At 36.0% G+C, this 18,949-nt stretch overlaps 1 protein-coding gene across 1 annotated transcript; it reads left to right on the top strand.

Annotated features, from left to right (window-relative positions):
- The first annotated feature begins 316 nt into the window (after positions 1-316).
- LOC135073099 (cytochrome P450 4d2-like) lies at positions 317-16,499 on the top strand. Its single transcript, XM_063967136.1, has 11 exons — positions 317-525; positions 3,215-3,321; positions 5,991-6,081; positions 6,237-6,422; positions 9,218-9,287; positions 10,090-10,286; positions 10,581-10,690; positions 10,956-11,089; positions 11,556-11,656; positions 13,628-13,804; positions 16,126-16,499. Exons 1-11 carry the CDS (start codon positions 375-377, stop codon positions 16,275-16,277), a joined length of 1,476 nt encoding a protein of 491 aa, XP_063823206.1. The 5' UTR covers positions 317-374; the 3' UTR covers positions 16,278-16,499.
- Positions 16,500-18,949: the final 2,450 nt, after the last annotated feature.

Raw genomic sequence — 18,949 nt, 5'->3', positions numbered from 1 at the left:
GTCCAGTTTTTCAATACTTCCTCGGAAAATGCTGTGAATTCTAAGCACTTTCTTCTTAGGTCATATTTTAATAGCTCAAAAAACAAAAAAGTTATTGTCAAATAAAAAAATAAAAAAACGTTTTTTGCTTCTCTTTAAAAGTTGTACTTTGTCCTTTACGACCTTTGAGCCCAGTGGTATCGATATTATTGTGGGTATACAACAACAAACAGCGCAGATCTACATACGTACTGATAAACTGTTTAATAAGTAGCTTGGTACAAGGCCACAGTATAAATAACCAAAATGCCAATTCAGTCGACAGTGGAACAGTGATTCCAGATTGAGTTACACGTGTGTACTTAGTGTTCGAACTTCTTTACCCGCGAGTGATCATGATACTGATTATAGCGTTTGTAGCATTGATTGCGGTGCTACTTCTTTCATGGCTATCCTTGATGTGGGATAAGAGATTAACGAATGTAAAAGGGCCTACCCCTTTCCCGATTATAGGAAGCGGGCATTTGTTTGCCGTGGATTCAACGGGTAGGTACATAAAAAAAAATCTAATTTAATTTTTATTTAAATATTTTTTACTACAAGCTTAGTTAATAAGTAATGTTTAGTGAAAAACACTTATGGATAAGTTTTCCGATTTATATTTTTCTAAATCTTCAAAAACAGCTTGTCCTAAGTAGTGACCGTTATAAAATTTTGATTATTTTTTTTACAGGCCTACCTACCAATTTTCAAATTTTTTCTGTGTAGGTACTTGTCTTAATCTACCCACCAAATTGCATTAAACTAAGATTTGTGGTTCCTTAAAAACCGCAAAAAATGCGCTAAATTCTCGCTACAAAACGGCAATTTCATACTTTATCACCTATTAATGTAGCTTACTATTAGAAACATTGTACCTACCTACCTACACAATCGGTATGAATGTAGGGTATAATAACTTAAAAAATATTAAGCATCCAGTAAAAAAAAGAAATATTCAAAGCAGTATAAAATATAATACCATTTATTGTTTTAGAATATTTTTTGTATTATTTTAATGGTTACTTAATCTTTGACAATGAACTTCATACTTTTAGGATTTCGTAGCCAAATGGCAAAAAACGGAACTCTTATAGATTCGTCATGTCTGTCTGTCTGTCCGTCCGTCTGTCCGTCCGTATGTCACAGCCATTTTTTTTCCAAAACTACATATAAGAGCTATACGGTTCAAACTTGGTAAGTAGATGTATTCTGTGAACCGCATTAAGATTTTGATGCAAAAATAAAAAAATAACAATAAATATTGGGGGCTCCCCATACTTAGAACTGAAACTCAAAAATTTTTTTTTCGTCAAACATACGTGTGGGGTATCTATGGATAGGTCTTTAAAAATGATATCGAGGTTTCTAAAATACTTTTTTCTAAACCAAATAGTTTGCGTGACAGACGCTTCCAAAGTGGAAAAAAGTTGCCCCCCCCCCCCCCCCCCCTCTAACTTCTAAAATAAGATAATGAAAAATCTAAAAAAAACAAATTATGATGTACATTACTATAAAAACTACCAACGAAAATTGTTTTGAACGAGATCTAGTAAGTAGTTTTTTTTAATACCTCGTAAATCGTAAACCGCTTATCACCGCGTAATCTTTCATACAAATAACTTAAATTAAAAAAAAAATTAATTTCATAAATCAATGGTACGGAACCCTTTGTGCGTGAGTCCGACACGCACTTGGCCGGTTTTTATCTGCAAGGTCAGAATAGACGTCATTATGAGGCCTATGAGGGGCACTATTTAACAATGCGCGGTATTTTATGTAAGTAGATGTATTCTGTAAACCGCATTAAGATTTTGATGCAAAAATAAAAAAAATATTGGGGGCTCCCCATACTTAGAACTGAAACTCAAAAATTTTTTTTCGTCAAACACATACGTGTGGGGTATCTATGGATAGGTCTTCAAAAATGATATCGAGGATTCTAAAATACTTATTTTCTAAACCGAATAGTTTGCGTGACAGACGCTTCGAAAGTGGAAAAAAATTGCCCCCCCCCCCCCCCCCCTCTAACTTCTAAAATAAGATAATGAAAAATCTAAAAAAACATATGATGTAGGTACATTACTATAAAAACTACCAACGAAAATTGTTTTGAACGAGATCTAGTAAGTAGTTTTTTTTTAATACCTCGTAAATCGTAAACCGCTTATTACCGCGTAATCTTTCATACAAATAAATTAAATTAAAAAAAAAATCCTAAATCAATGGTACGGAACCCTTTGTGCGTGAGTCCGACACGCACTTGGCCGGTTTTTGTCTGCAAGGTCAGAACAGACTGATGTCATTATGAGGCATATGAGGGGCACTATTTAACAACGCGCGGTATTTTACCTATGCTATTATTTTGTTTCATTGGCCTACACTTAAGAATGTTCGTTCACAAAGATTTATGTTAATCTATTATGTTTATGTATTTATGTGTATGTCTATTATATTTATTTATATTATGTCATTTATTGTATGTAATCTTATGTAAGTAGGTATATTATTCTAAATGTAAATTTTTTGCACCGCCTTACTCTTTCTGCATGACGTGGTTGACTGGGAGAGAATGCCATCCGGCATTAAGTCCGCCACAGTGCATTGCTTCTATGTGTGCTACAGTTTAAATAAATAAATAAAGATTTGTGGATAATAATCTAGTATAAGTATTAGACAAATATAATAATAATTATTCTTGTAAATTAAAATTTACAAAAAAAAAAAGGAAATCAGCTACTCTTCGATGCTTCATTTATTTTATGCCCGCCAAAATGTCTTGCATTAGAGTAGGCGCACACCGTTGATTTTTCGTCGGCCGATAGTTTAGTCGAGCAGTTGATCAGTATGGGCAATGGGCATGTATGGGAGTGCGCACATTACGCCGATTCGATTTGGCCGATTCTTGATACAATTTGAAATCGGGCACAACTATCGGCCAACTAAAAATCAACGGTGTGCGCCTGCTCTTAGTCTTTAGAGTAGGCGCACACCGTTGATTTTTCGTCGGCCGATAGTTTAGTCGGGCAGTTGATCAGTATGGGCATGTATGGGAGTGCGCACACTACGCCGATTCGATTTGGCCGATTCTTCATACAATTTAAAATCGGGCACAACTTTCGGCCAACTAAAAGTTCAAATCAACGGTGTGCGCATACTCTTAGTCTTACGTATCGTATCCTTTATCTTTTTTCAGAATTCCTTAAAGTTTTAAAGCGATTAGAGGTTGAATATGGAGGTAGTGCAACAATATATATATCTTCGATGCGTTACATCGTAACTGCTAATCCAAAGTTAATTGAGGTGAGTTATGAAAAATCTTCGATTTACTTAACCCTTGGCAAGACTTGTTTTTTCGGAAATGTTGATTGATTATTGTTTACGTGTATTCTTAGGTATTCATTGGTGACGAAAAAAATCATTAAAAAATTCGGCTAATTTTTAAATAGGTTTTATAGAGTGTATCATATATGACACATTGCCAGACGTACAGCAATCTACCTTGAAAAATATATGTATCATATCTGTAATCTTAAGCCTTCTTAGGGCTCATGGTAAGGGACCACGTCTTTGTTTCCTACATCATCACTGGTAACACATATACAGGGTGAAAGTCGTCAAAATCTTTCATCGTTATCAGATGAAAGATGAAGATTTTCTAATGATGAGTGTCATGATACAGTTTATGAGCTTCTATCTGAGCGAAAGCAGCTGAAGTTAGTTCATCTTCAGATGAACTACCTTCATGTACCTACCTACATCTGGCTTTGCCCTCGGTACTATCCAATCCATCCACTAGAGTGTAGTGCACTACAACTTGAAAGGCTCTGTTTTTCTTTTCAACCGACTTCAAAAAAGGAGGAGGTTCTCAATTCGACCCGTATGTTTTTTTTTTTTTTTTTTCTATGTTTGTTACGCGATAACTCCGCCAATTATGAACCGATTTGAACAAATCTTTTTTCGGCGTATAGGTAATACCTCAAGGGTGGTCCCATTTAAATTTAATAATAAAAAAAACAACCCCCAAGGGTGGAAAATTGGGGATGAACTTTTTTATACGCAATATCTCCGCCGATTATAAACCAATTTGAACGATTATTTTTTTGTTGAATAGGTATTATCAAAAGGGTGGTTTCATGCGAATTTGAAGAAAATATTTCACCCCCAAGGGTGGAAAATTGGGGATGAACTTTTTTATACGCATTATCTCCGCCGATTATGAACCAATTTTTTTTGGTCTCAATATACTGCCTACCTTCAGTGGTAACATCAAGGTAATAATTAGTTAACTAAAAAGCAAGAAATAAGTAAAATTTTATAAAAAAAATAAAACCGACTCCAAAAAACCTACACTAAAAAGTAGAAAAATAATTGCTAATTACCTACTTATTTATTAGGACGAATTATTAATATTTATGTAGGTATACCATGATTGATACTTTTGGAGTCGGTGCAGGCAAACTTTACATGTTTCATAATCTTGGCACCGACTCCAGAAGTATCAATCATGGTATACCTACATAAATATTAATAATTCGTCCTAATAAATAAGTAGGTAATTAGCAATTATTTTTCTACTTTTTAGTGTAGGTTTTTTGGAGTCGGTTTTATTTTTTTTATAAAATTTTTCTGACTAATCTTATTATGCATCTTGATACAAAAAAACAACATTTTATGAAAAATATATCTAGGTACTTTTGTTTAAAAATCTAACTAAAATATTTTATAAGACAATCAATACAAATCAGGCAATGTCTCAAATGGCAATGCCAGATTTTGTATGGAAGGTGGCGTCTTTTTTTTTTTCGCGCGGCCATCGACCAAACTTTATTTTTTTATTACAAAATAGTGTAATAAACCAAACTTACTATGGCATGTATACCTCTAAACTCAGTCTGAACTGAGTTACGAGCATTAGAAGTTTGATGATTTTCATACTAGATTTGCTTTTTCCGCGCAAGTTTTGTAAGAAATTGCAACAAAATTTTGCGCTATTTTTTTATTGCGCTGATTCTGCTGCATACTGATGTCTGGAGCCTTTAATGGATGGTATTGTTTATTTACACATACAATGTCACTATTTTGTTGCAATTTCTTACAAAACTTGCGCGCAAAAAGCAAATCTAGTAAGTATGTAAAATCATCAAACTTCTAATGCTCGTAACTCAATTCAGACTGAGTTTAGAGGTATACAGTCATGTGATAGTAAGTTTGGTTTATTACACTATTTTGTAATCAAAAAACAAGGTTTGGTCGATGGCCGCGCGAAAGAAAAAAGACGCCAATTTCCGGCATTGTCTTTTGATACACTTTAGGAAATCAGCTTATAAGATCTATTTACAATATGTTTCGGTACACAAAAAGACCTAATATGAAAAGTAAATATTATAGCCAATTAGAAGCAAACTGCCTTTGAACAAAATATGTGCAAAATATACCAATATAAAATTAAAGAGAAAGGGATGGATATAGCCCGGGGCCCTATAAATACGGAGCGAGGCGCTCCGGGAGTTAAGTTTATAAGATGATGTTGTGTTCAGTTCAGAGAACAAGTGCTCCAAGCAACAAGTGATCTGAAGAAGCAAGAACTGAGAAAAGGAAGCGAATAATAGACGCGAGAAGTCTCAGCAAGTGAAATAGTGGTTTTATTCCTGCAAGTAGCACCTACTACGCCTGACATAGTAAGGGCAAGCTCTCAACGGCAGTCATCATCGTCCGGTCAGCGCTCTCGAACACACAAACGCATACAGTCCACTGCAGTCCACCACATTTTCCTGGTCCCTCGAGCCGGATCACCACACATACAGAGTCATACTTATTTGCATACAAGATAAGGACGACGGCAATTGACGCTAACTAAACACTGTGGCATTATAATTTACCTATGTATGTGATAGGTGCGAATTTGCGAAAAAATGTAAATGTTCTGATTTTATAGCTGCAGTTTTCAATATTTTCCAATCATATTTCAGGGAATATTGACAAGCACTGATCTCCTTGCCAAAGGTTACTTATATAACTTCATCAAGCCCTGGCTCGGTAATGGTCTTCTGACTTCTGAAGGTAGGTACCTATCTTAATATATTATAAGCTCTACCCTATCCACGTGATTTCCGCTTAATAAGTAAACAAAAAAGATAAAGTTTAAGTATAATCTTTGTTAATCTATGTTATCCATTGGCTACATTTATCTATATTCAAATAATTACTTATTTTAGGTTCAAGATGGAAGGCGCATCGAAAATTCCTAACACCGGCATTCCATTTCAACATTTTGCAAAACTTCCTGCCCATATTCTGTAACAATGGCAAAGTGCTGACGGAAAAATTGCGAAATCTGGCCAACGGGTCACCAATAAACGTGTTCCCGATCTTTGCATTGGCTGCACTTGATAATGTCACAGGTAGGTAATGTTTATGGTAGTTACATTGCCTACATCAATAATATCTCAATGTATATTATGTTATTAAAACATACCGTTAGCGTTCAAAATCATAAACCCTTAGAAAATTGCACATACACTCGGCATCAAATAAATCGCACCTCCCGCGACAAGCACTTATCAAACGTATGCATCCCCACTTCCCCATTGGTACCATTTGAAAGCCTAGTTCTAAACAAGACTTCATTTCATTAAAGGAATGGTTTTTACCCCAAAAATGTGTCTTTAGAAGGGTCCAGAGTCACATCTTCAAAAAATAGGTAGTTACGCTTGAGCCAATTTTTATGGCTAAAAACTGTTAAGTTGGGATTAATCGCTATCCATCTGTTAAAGAGGGCACGTGAGATCATTATTTGGTTTTATAACCATAAAAATTGGTCGAATTGATCCCAGAGGTGAGCCCAAAGTGAGGTCTTTTTTCTAGTCACATTTATAGTATATGTTAACCATTTATTAAGAAATGAAATGTGTTTTTCTTTAAGGATATTTATTTGGCTTTCAAATAACACCAATATTGTTGGGGCACCATGATTGTGTCAGAAGAAAATCTTTAAAGTTCGCGTCGCGGAAGGTGCGGTTTATTTGATGTTGAGTGTAGTTCCAAATACACAAGACTGGCAAAAAATAAAAATTTCAACTTTTACATGCACCTACGCGAATGCCCTCTTCATTGTTGTATTGTATGTACGTCGTATCTTCCTACATATAATACGTTATAAGAGTGACGACAAACTTAAAAAAGAAACTGAGTAGGTACATACAACTTAGGTACTAACTACCATCTTAATGGTAATTTTAAACTGGCTGACTTTATGGATGACATCGTGCAGCAGCATCCCGTGTTTGTAAATTAACACCTGTAATTACTTGCCAGTCATTTAATTACAGTCAATTGTATTAAAATGGCAATACTATAATGATTTTACATTATCCTGTCAGCTTTTTATAACTAGCCATAATCAAGACTAATAGTCCAGTAGAATTAGCTTTTAAATCGGAAATAATTCCTACAAAAGATTTTATTGTTTTAATGGCTTCATTATTTGCCCTTTAAGACTCTCCTAAGTTTTCGACTTCGACGGAGTTGTGCTTAAGTGGTGGGGGCCCCCGAAAGAGGCAAATTTTCGGTTTTCCGGTTATACCGCGTAAAGGACTTACCCTATCAAAAAGTGGTCTTCATGACGGTTGAAGGGCACTTAATCCTGCATTGAATAAGACCAAATTCATATGTTTTGGACAAACCGTTCTCGCGCTAAAGTTCGGCAAAGTAGAAAATATACGTATAATTAATGACCCTCTCCACGTCCAATGGTTTGTTACCTACAGGCTTCCAATTCTTGAAAAGGGCCACCTCAACCAGTGTAACCCTATCAAGGCTTACGAGCTTGATGCGCCTATCCTTGTTCGTCCCAGCCGTTCCTTAACTGCGGTTGCTGCACCTCTTCCTGGCACTCACCTGAACGACTCTGTGTTACCTACTGTGGCTGCCCCTCTTCCTTGTATCCTCCTGCATGACTACGTTGCCTAGCCGTATGCCTGGTCTAAGGTTCGACGCCAAAAATCAATGACAACAAGTTCATATTAAAACGCTGAAGAGTTTTTTGTTTGTTTGTTTGAACGCGCTAATCTTAAGAATTACTTGTTTGATTGAAATCATTATTTTTGTGTTGAATAGCTCATACACTGAGAAAGGCTATAGGATATATACAATCACTCTACGACTAATAGAGGCGAAGCAGTAAAGAAAAATGTTGCAAGCACGGGAAATAGTATTTAAACTATTTTCACTCGTACGAAGTTGATTTTGTGGCGTCGAACCTTGGACCAGGCATATGGCTAAGCAATGAAATCGTACAGGAGGGTACAAGGAAGAGGGGCAGCCACATTAGGTAACACAGAGTCGTTCAGGAGAGTGCCAGGAAGAGGTGCAGCAACCGCAGTTAAGGAACGGCTGGGACGAACAAGGATAAGCGAATCAAACTCGTGAGCCTTGTTGGGGTTACACTGGTTAAGGCGACCCTTTACAAGGCTTGGAAGCATGTGGGTAACAAGCCATTGGACGTGGAGAGGGTCATTAATTATACGTATATTTTCTACTTTGCCGAACTTTAGCGCGAGAACGGTTTGTCCAAAATATATGAATTTGGTCTTATTCAATGCAGGATTAAGTGCCCTTTAACCGTCATGAAGACCACTTTTCGATAGGGTAAGTCCTTTACGCGGTATAACCGGAAAACCGAAAAAACGCCCCTTTCGGGGGCACCCACCACTTAAGCACAACTCCGTCGAAGTCGAAAACTTAGGAGAGTCTTAATGGGCAACCAATGAAGCCATTAAAGCAAAAAAATCTTTTGTAGGAATTATTTCCGATTTAATCAATTTTTGTGTTTAATTCTACTGGCCTATAAGTAATTGATTAGAACTGTATAAGTATTTACGCGAACTCTATAATAATACTCGTATTAGTTACTTGCATTATGTTTCATCATGCTTTCGGAAAATGATTGATTAAAATCGAGCTAAGCTGTACTTCCTACTTCCTACTTTATAGCACTGCCAGCAGCACTTGTTATTGTAATTATCCCAAAAGGGGTAAAATGAGTAACGAATATCGAAAAAAATCAATGAACTTCTGAAATTCTAATTTGGAACTTTAAGAAATGTTCACGCCCAAATTGTGAAATGTGGATTGCCCATCCCGAGAATATTATGCATTATAATTATATGACTAATAATATTGTAAAAATCCCCAACAGAATCCATAATGGGGGTAAGCGTCAACGCGCAAGAGGACAGCGAGTCAGAGTTTGTGAAAGCAGTCGAAGTGTAAGTACAGAAAATAGTCAACCTATCCACATCCCTTAAAGTTACATAGAAAGGTACTATGATTGATTTCGGAATTTAAAGTTTAAGATCACAACCTATCACGTGAGCTGAGCCATAGTACATACAAAAAGTATGATGACGTGCTTGACACTTGATTTACATAACCTTGTTATCTTCGGGTATTTATAGTAAAGATAATAATAGGAAAAATAAAAAATAAGTAGCTAACTAGCTATCTATAGATACCTAGTACCTATTGATTGTTAGATAGTTTTATTAAGATTCAAACTCTTCAGTCAGGTAGCAGTTAGGACTTCTTGTCAGGTGCTAAAAGTCCACATTTATTATAGTATACAATGCATTTATTATTATTCACTTCGAATTTTTCTCCACCTTTTCGGGATGGGTTATTACTTAATTATTATTCAGCTGGTTAGTTTGAAGATGCAAGCTGTCATGTTTGTGCATGGTGGAAACCATTTATTATTACAAATATCATAGTATCAATTTAAAACTAAATTATGATACAACACAATTTTACCATACCGAAATTATTATTAGTCTTCCTTCACTTTGCTCCCATTATCCACATAAAAACAAAGTAACTAACTACTTATGCAATATATTTCACTTAATATTTTTAGTAACAAAGGAGGGCGTGGCGTAATTTTATAGTTTTAGCATTTTCTAAAACTTAGAATCAACAAACCGGTATTATTGAAAGTTTATAAGTAAATGATTCTCATAAAATATTATAATAATTTAATTTCTCATTAAAATTCTCCTTGAAATAATCTTGCAGAATGTCAAGTATAGCTTCGATGCGGATGCGCAATCCGTTCGTGGCGCCCGACGTGGTGTTCAACTTATTACCCTACAAAGCTGACCAGGACAAAGCCTTGGACATCCTCCACAGCCAAACCAGAAAGGTCATCAACGCAAGGCAAGAAGAACTGAAAAACTCTGAGATCACCGACTTGGGTGCTAATGCAGAAATTGGCAAGTTAAAAATTTCGAATAATCTTTTTTAAGAATCTAACAAAGCGAAAAATTATGACTGTGAATGTGCATGTGTTGCTATGCTATAAATAGATGTTTATCCTATTGTTATAGACTAAAGTTTAGGTTAGGTTAGAGAGGTCACAAGTAACAGGTACCTCAGACGTTTACAAGCGTCAGTCACAATTAGTGATGCTTTTAATGAATTGTTTTGTTATTACCTACAAAGTTTTTTGGAATAGATAAAGGTAGCTAAAGATATCTTTAGTAACATAATTTTTCACGATTTTTCAGGATTAAAAAACAAACACGCATTTTTGGATCTCTTGCTATTAGCAGAAGTTGATGGTAAAAAACTTAGCGATGAACATATTAGAGAAGAAGTGGACACTTTTATGTTTTTAGTAAGTAAATAAACGAAAGATATATAGAAATACACTATTCACAATAACATTATATACAGGCGCTCTACACAATAATAGATACGAGTCTGTAATAGTAGGTCTACTTAATTGAAGTTCTACTAATCACATACTTAAACCAGTGCATACTACCTCTATTATGCAGTATGATGAAGAGCCTTATCCTTAATGCACGAGACTTTCTGATGTTAGATGCAAGTTAATAAGGGACTTAACACTTAATTAATAATGGTAACTATTTCCGCAGGGCCACGACACAACAACAGCCGGTCTGGCTTATTGTGTTTACTGCCTTTCAAACCACGAAGACGTTCAAGAAAAGATTTTTGACGAACAGAAAGCCATATTTGGCGATGATTTTGAAAGGAATCCTACATACAGGTAAAAGCACCATACTACTTCGTTCGTTTCAGCCAAATGATGTCCATTGCTGGACAAAGGCCTCCCCCAAGATTTTCCACAATGAACCTGTAATTACTTCTGGTCCTGCGCTGCCCGCATCCAGGCTCTTCCCGCGACCTTTACCAGATCGTCGGTCCACCTAGTTAGGAGGCTTGCCCACGTTACGTCTTCCAGCCCGTGGTCGCCACTCGAGAAATTTCCTGCCCCAACTACTTAGGTACTAGACTACCATACTACTAATTACTTAATATTATAAACGTAGCAGGAAGGCGCTGGATGCAGGCCGCTCGCTAACCAACTGGGCGATTTGAAAATCATTGGGGGAGGCCTATGTTCAGCAGGTGACGTCCCGGAGGCTGAAATGATAATGATTACAAATGATTTTACAAAGTTTGCAAAATTAAAAAACCTTAGCTTTAATTACTCGTGTAAATTTTGATTTTAGTGAACTGCATCAAATGAAATATTTGGATTTGGTAATCAAGGAATCGTTGCGCTTATTTCCTTCTGTGCCTGTGATTGGGAGAGAAATCGATCGAGATGTAGGTGAGTTATTAGTAATTCCTACTTTGTGGAAAACACAGTAATAAACTTTTTATTACGATGGAAAACAAAATCACATACAAGTAGTGTGATTAGAATTTTTGTTTTCCGAAAAATCAGTTGAATAGCAACAAACCACACAAGCTTGCAGACGAGACATTTAAAATTTTAAATCCTGAAGACGAGAACGTCGAGAAAAATCTAACATTTGTACATGCATGTTAACAACAGACAACACGACAACTCCCTAGGCTCTCTGTCTGATAAACATTACCTTTTACTTACCCATAAAACCGTCCATGACGTCGACGTCTTTGTCAGTTCCTAAGAATTAATTTACCTATTTTGAAATTAAATTAGGTATGATTGTTTCTGTCTACTAACCATAATTAAATCTATACTTATAATAAATCTGTAGAGAGGTCAATTCTGTACATGAAATATATTTTCAAAATAACTATCAGGGGGTGATTTAGTGATCGATACTGATGCCAAAAATGCAATCAGTAAAATTTTTGTCTGTCTGTCTGTATGTTCCTTATAGAAACAAAAACTACTCGACGGATTTTAACGAAACTTGGTACAATTATTCTTCATACTCCTGGGCAGGTTATAGTATACTTAGGAATTCCCACGGGAACGGGAATTAGCGGGAAAATCCTTTTGTGTGAAAAATCTAAACCGCTTAAGTTCGACGCTTGAAATTTGGCATGCAGGTATCTTAGTAAACTTAAAGCTTAGTTACAACAGGATATTGCAAAATTCCCACGGGAACGGGAGTTAGCGGGAAAAAACATTTGTATGAAAAAATCCAAACCGCTTAAGTTAGACGCTTGAAATTTGGCATGCAGGTATCTTAGTAAACTTAAAGCTTAGTTACAACAGGATATTGCAAAATTCCCACGGGAACGGGAGTTAGCGGGAAAAAACATTTGTATGAAAAAATCTAAACCGCTTAAGTTAGACGCTTGAAATTTGGCATGCAGGTATCTTAGTAAACTTAAAGCTTAGTTACAACAGGATATTGCAAAATTCCCACGGGAACGGGAGTTAGCGGGAAAAAACATTTGTATGAAAAAATCTAAACCGCTTAAGTTAGACGCTTGAAATTTGGCATGCAGGTATCTTAGTAAACTTAAAGCTTAGTTACAACAGGATATTGCAAAATTCCCACGGGAACGGGAGTTAGCGGGAAAAAACATTTGTATGAAAAAATCCAAACCGCTTAAGTTAGACGCTTGAAATTTGGCATGCAGGTATCTTAGTAAACTTAAAGCTTAGTTACAACAGGATATTGCAAAATTCCCACGGGAACGGGAGTTAGCGGGAAAAAACATTTACAGGGTGTTAGGTAAATGGGTATATGAGCCGACACTAGCCCATGTTAACATGGGCATATAAATGGTATGGTGAAGTCAGAAATTTAATATTATCATTTTAATTTTTTTAATTTTCATACAAAATATTATTGATAAAATCCGATTTGTATGAAAATTAAAATAATTAAAATTAAGATATCAATTTTCTGACTTCACCATACCATTTATATGACCATGTTAACATGGGCTAGTGTCAGCTCATATACCCATTTACCTAACACCCTGTATATGAAAAAATTTAAACCGCTTAAGTTAGACGCTTGAAATTTGGCATACAGGTATCTTAGTAAACTTAAAGCTTAGTTACAACAGGATATTGCAAAATTCCCACGGGAATGGGAGTTAGCGGGAAAAAACATTTGTATGAAAAAATCTGAACCGCGTAAGATAGATGAAGGGGGTAAAACGGGATCCACGCGTACGAAGTCGCGGGCGGTCGCTAGTAGCTAAATAACTTACTAAAAACATTTAAATGTAATTTCAAATTGGCATTGTGAGCGCTTTCAACCGATCTGTAAGCTTACTTGCAAAATTCAAAGTAAATAAATAAGTAATGATTAATATGAATAATAAACACACTGTTTGTCTCCCACAGATATGGCTGGACATCGCCTACCAAAGGGCACTACTGTGGTGATGGACTTCTTCAACATGCAGCGAAACCCTGAGCTTTACGAAGACCCCCTAGATTTCCGGCCTGAACGGTTCGAGAATATCAATAGAAACCCCTTCTTCTGGCTGGCTTTCAGCGCGGGACCCAGAAACTGTATCGGTAATAATGTTTTATTCTCACGTTATTAATTACGAGTATGTACCTAGCTAACCTATTCGCAGATTGGCACAAAGACTTCAAAATTTTCAGTGGCAGGCACTAATCAAACTTTTAGGAAGGCCTGTTGCTCGACATTATTTCAAATGGATGATTTTCATAAATAGGTTACATACAACTGATGCTCAGAGCAGACGCATTGCAACCGGAAGGTCTTCGGTTAATTTTCCACAACTACTTATACTTAGTTGTAAAAACTTTCAACGCTGTTTTAGCAGACGCTACCACCAGAGTATAAGCTATGGTAGCTAAGCGGTACCACAGATAATATAATACTAGTGCGGTACTAAGCTGTAGCTATGGCGTACAACAACGCCTAAAAACAGCGTTGAAAGTTAGTTAAGTTTAAGGAAGTCATGTAGGCAGTGCCGGATTAGCCACGTAGCAAGAGTAGCAAATGCTACGGGCCCCGCGAATTTGGGGGCCCCGCGCTCCAACGCCTGTCTGACCGAAATAAAAAAAGATTAATTTTGATAGGAGCGTAAAATATCTTGCATGCCTTAAACGCGAAGCGCTTAGGCTATGCTTTACTTTCACTTGAAAATCTAAAACTCGATTTCATCACGTTAAATCATAAAAATAATTAAGTAGGTATTTTACGAACTTTTTAACGTGAATGTTCTAATATTCAATTATAATCGATATATTTAGACTAGCATCTATACCACATTTCTAAGCGGCCAGATTTTTATTTTTTTTCTATAGGTATACATTTATTTTATGAGTTTATTTATGTATATGTTACGGTCAAAGTGAAAATAATGAATAATCGCCGGTTATTATGAATAATTACTGCATGATTTGGTAAATGTTATTAATATGAGATCAGTTATGTGTGTATAAAATTAAATAGGCGGCCCGCCGCACCTTAGGTAACCAATTTTTCACTTTAAATCAAAACATTATATTATAGGCATCATGGAAAAGTAATATTATGCAAGAAACATTCCAAACTCATTATGCCAAATTATATTAATATATGATAATATCAAAACGTTTAAAAGTTTGGCTGTACACGAGCACGTACACAAGATGTTCTCTAGTACTAAGGTTGAATTATTAAATAATCACTGTTAAATGTGATTAATTTATCACTTTTACCACGACTGACGGTAATTATTCATAATAACCGGTTATTATTAATAATTTTCAATTTATCACATTAACAATAACATATATATTTATATTCAGATATTGAGGCAAGAGCCAAAGATCTGACCAACTGTGAAGAATACCAGCAACAGACATCAAGACGAATCAAGCGAAACACAAAGTAGCTACGACCATTTCAGCGGCTCTACTACACTCTCGACGACTTTGTTGAAAATCAAACACCTGGACAACGTTTTGAAGTTCAGTGTTTATAGTCATTATTGATAACGTACTGTCTGCTTTAACTAACTTGTTTTTGAAGTATTTTGACAGTTAAAATCTCTTACACCAGAAGAGATTTTGGAAAAATCCTTAAGTATGGTCAGTGCTTACGAAGATGATTTGCAGAACAGCCTAGGTGGCAAATTAGTGCAGTTTGAAGAGCTGCTGAAAACAGATGTGGCTACTGTTATTGACAGCAAGAAACCGGATCCTCTGGAGCAGCAATTTTATAAACTTTTAATAAATAATTCTTTAGAATCGTGTTTTCCAAACTTAGAAATTGCCTTGCGCATTTACATGTGTCTCTCGTGATCACTAACTGCAGTGGCGAACGTTCTTTTTCAACATTAAAACGTATTAAAAATTAATTAAGGAACACGATGGGACAAGAACGTCTTAATCATCTTACTTTGTTGAATATAGGGCATGATTTGCTTAAAGAAGTTGATATTGAAAGTGTTATCTCTTTTGCCCACATTAAATCAAGAAAAGTTCATTTGTTTCACAGTTTTGTTTCATTTAATACCCTAAACTTGAGAACCTAAAGCAAACCAAGGGCCCCTTGATATAAATTTGCTACAGGCCCCGCGCTGGCTTAATCCGGCACTGCATGTAGGTACTAAGATTTTGATTTACAATAAACCAAAACAAACTGACCGACTATAAAGATACATAAAGGTCGTTTATAAACTGGTCTCTAGTTTTTGTCAAGGTAAACAGCGTTTTGGTATTAATTATATTATTTTGGCCTATCTCAAAAATGTTGACGTCATAGTTTGGATACAACATTAATAAGTTTTTATGAATGACAGACTTGAATAATCTACTTTATTATTACGATAATATCTTACTTACCTACTTACTTAGTGCCATCGGCTCTTTGCTTGCAGGTCAGAAGTTCGCGCTAATGGAAATGAAGGTCACTTTATCCGAGATCGTCAAAAACTTCAAGATATTACCATACGGTGAAGAACCAGAGCTGGGGGCTGACCTGATACTTCGATCTCCCAATGGTATAAAAGTTATACTTGAAACAAGATAGCCCAAGTATAGATAGCTCATTTTAACCCTGGGTTGCACTTATTCTTCTTCTTTTTAATCTTCTTCTGAACTTTCTGACATTAACTATTTACTTTTATGATTTTTATTTATACCAAATTTAGTTAGGTACAGTTAGAGTTAAAGTGATGCAACTCAGCAAAGTACAATAAACTTTGATCTATTAATTTCGTACTTGATTTATTAAAGATTCTGACAAAACATTTTTTTGTTATTTTCTTACATCTCCCAAACTCGTTACTAGAGTAGAAATAAAATTATAATAAAAAAAACTTTTTTAAAAACAAGCTTTAGCGCAAACAGAAAAAAGTGGAAAAAATTCCATGCGCGGTACAAGCTTTTGAAATTCTTTGAACCAAGCATACAATTATTTTTTTCGTTTTAGTACAACTGCATTTCAGGATAAAGCTTGTTTTAAAAAAGTTTTTTTTTATTATAATTTTATTTTACACTTTTTAGTTGTATCTCAATCTCTGGGTCATTATTTAGCACCAAAGTGCTCGAGAAGTCGAATCCAACGAACCCAAACTCGATAAGATTCCGCCGTTTCGTTTAGGAGTTCCTATGGCCACCTCCTGACTCCATCATCAGGACCCTGGACATCATCTAGCACCCATTCTTTTTTCATTGTACGTCAATGATATCCCCTAATGTCCGAATACGGATTTAGCCCTCTTTGCGGACGACACCGCACTCTACAAGTCCGGACGTACTTAATCGGAATTACGTCATCTTGGCGCTTCAACGCGCAGTCACACAATTAGGCGAATGGTTCAGGAAGTGGCGTATCGAGGTAAATCCCGAAAAAAGTGCAGCAGTGTACTTTTCTTGCTTTGTCTGCGAAACGTCCTCCGGTTCGCACTCGTCCTAATGTCCCCACCCATCTCACCTTATTTGACCAAACTATTCCTTGGAAGAGTGAGGCCAAGTACTTAGGTGTCACCCTCGACCAGAGATTATCGTTCGCTCCGCACCTTAGACGCGTCTTGACCTAGGCATGTCCTAGACGACCCGGACGATCCTATTACCGAATTTCTGAACACAGACATCACTGCCTTAAGCAACGCCAACTACTCCACAACACAGTAGCTTGTTAGACCGTACTCGCCGGCGAGTACGAGGCTCTGACTGGCTCTGCATTTCATTTCGGACGGTACAGACATGTACCGGGCCGGTTCTCCCCAGTCCGTCCCCTGGACACGGCCTGAGCCCCGATTACGGTAACTTTTAACGTCTACAATCCAGACACGCTTCTCGATTCTGCGATACGATTGGTCGTTCAACAGCGTACGTCAGCTGTTTTGACCAATCGCATCGCAGAATCGAAGAAGCGTGTCTGGATTGTAGACGTTAAATATTACCATAATCGGGGCTCTGAGCCGAGGTTCGAGCCTACCGTGGCGCCCTCAGGCCGCGTCCGTAGTCCCCCTCGATCGTGTGCGTCAGAACCGCGGGTGGGGTATCATGAAATCGAATGAAACATATTCTGGTATTTAGTAGTGTTTTACTATTATTTGATAGCGAAGATAAAAATTTTAGTACTTATCTATAAACAAAATTAAACGAAAAACAAAGTTCCACCGCCAACCTGACGTCAGGATGGCGGGTGGGTAGTTGAACGGTGTACAATACTTAGAAACTGTAAATGCCAATTTTTAGTATCTCTTCATTAAATAAATAAAATAATGTTAATTCTTATCTACGCCTTTTTATTTACTTGTGAAATATATTTTTTTCAATGTCGGAAGCCATACAAATTTTTTTTTTTGTTTAGATTCAAAAGTTCTCTGATTAAAACAGCATTAAACGATAAATGAGGTGCACTGATATTTAATACATATCTACAAGTATTGCATAGTAGAGTAAAAAGATTTAGTAGTTCTACTAAATACAAGATGAAACGATTAACAAAGTCCGCCGCCGTCCATTCTGACATCAAGTTGGCGGGTGGAAATAAAACGGTGTAAATTGCATAAAAACTATAGATGTTAACTTATTATAATAGTCCTTTGGTAACTACTTACATTTATTTTAAAATTATAACTTTTAACATCTTTAAATATTATTTATTTCATTATTTTTAATAACCATTCTGTGCGCCCACATGTTAAGAGTCGCGGCTTAGATTAAATTATGGATTGTAATTTGTACTTAAATATGGCTAACTTGTTTTGTGAGCCTTAAATAAATAAATAATAAACCCTAGTTCCACATACTTTATGGAATGAGATCTAGTTGACGGGAGGGATGATCGAGATCACATTCTTTATTAGCCATGGAACATTTCTCTCGACAGAGTAAGAGCAATGAGAATGAGAAAATGTTTAAAATTACTGCGTTTCATCTTTTTAAGCTATTATTTAGGTACTTACTAGGGTTTCTGATTTCTCGACCTATTTTTTTTCTCGAGTTTCGAGAATTCTCGAGGCCATAGTCTCGAGTTTTCTCGGGTCTCGAGTCTTTTAATGAAAACTGCTGAAATCGGTTGAAATTTAATAAAAACAGGTTTTTTTAATCTATTATACCTACTTTTATGCACAACAATCAATATTAGAATTTAGTAACACTTATTTTGGTAAGGAAATAAACAAAAAATAAAATCTTTCATAATTAATATTTACCTACTAATTAATAACAAAAGTCATAAAGTCGCAT

The sequence above is a fragment of the Ostrinia nubilalis genome, chromosome 7, assembly GCF_963855985.1.
Source record: "Ostrinia nubilalis chromosome 7, ilOstNubi1.1, whole genome shotgun sequence".
Taxonomy (NCBI): Eukaryota; Metazoa; Arthropoda; class Insecta; order Lepidoptera; family Crambidae; genus Ostrinia; species Ostrinia nubilalis.
Note: the sequence above shows the minus strand (reverse complement) of the source record. Positions and strands in the feature narration are given on the sequence as shown.

Bases quoted from the DNA above. Each gene is read 5' to 3' on its own strand.
- LOC135073099 (XM_063967136.1), top strand. From the start codon at position 375: ATGATACTGATTATAGCGTTTGTAGCATTGATTGCGGTGCTACTTCTT. The intron at 10,287-10,580 runs GCAAGTTAAAAA...ACGATTTTTCAG, and splicing joins GGGTGCTAATGCAGAAATTG to GATTAAAAAACAAACACGCA. The intron at 11,090-11,555 runs GTAAAAGCACCA...TTTTGATTTTAG, and splicing joins GAAAGGAATCCTACATACAG to TGAACTGCATCAAATGAAAT.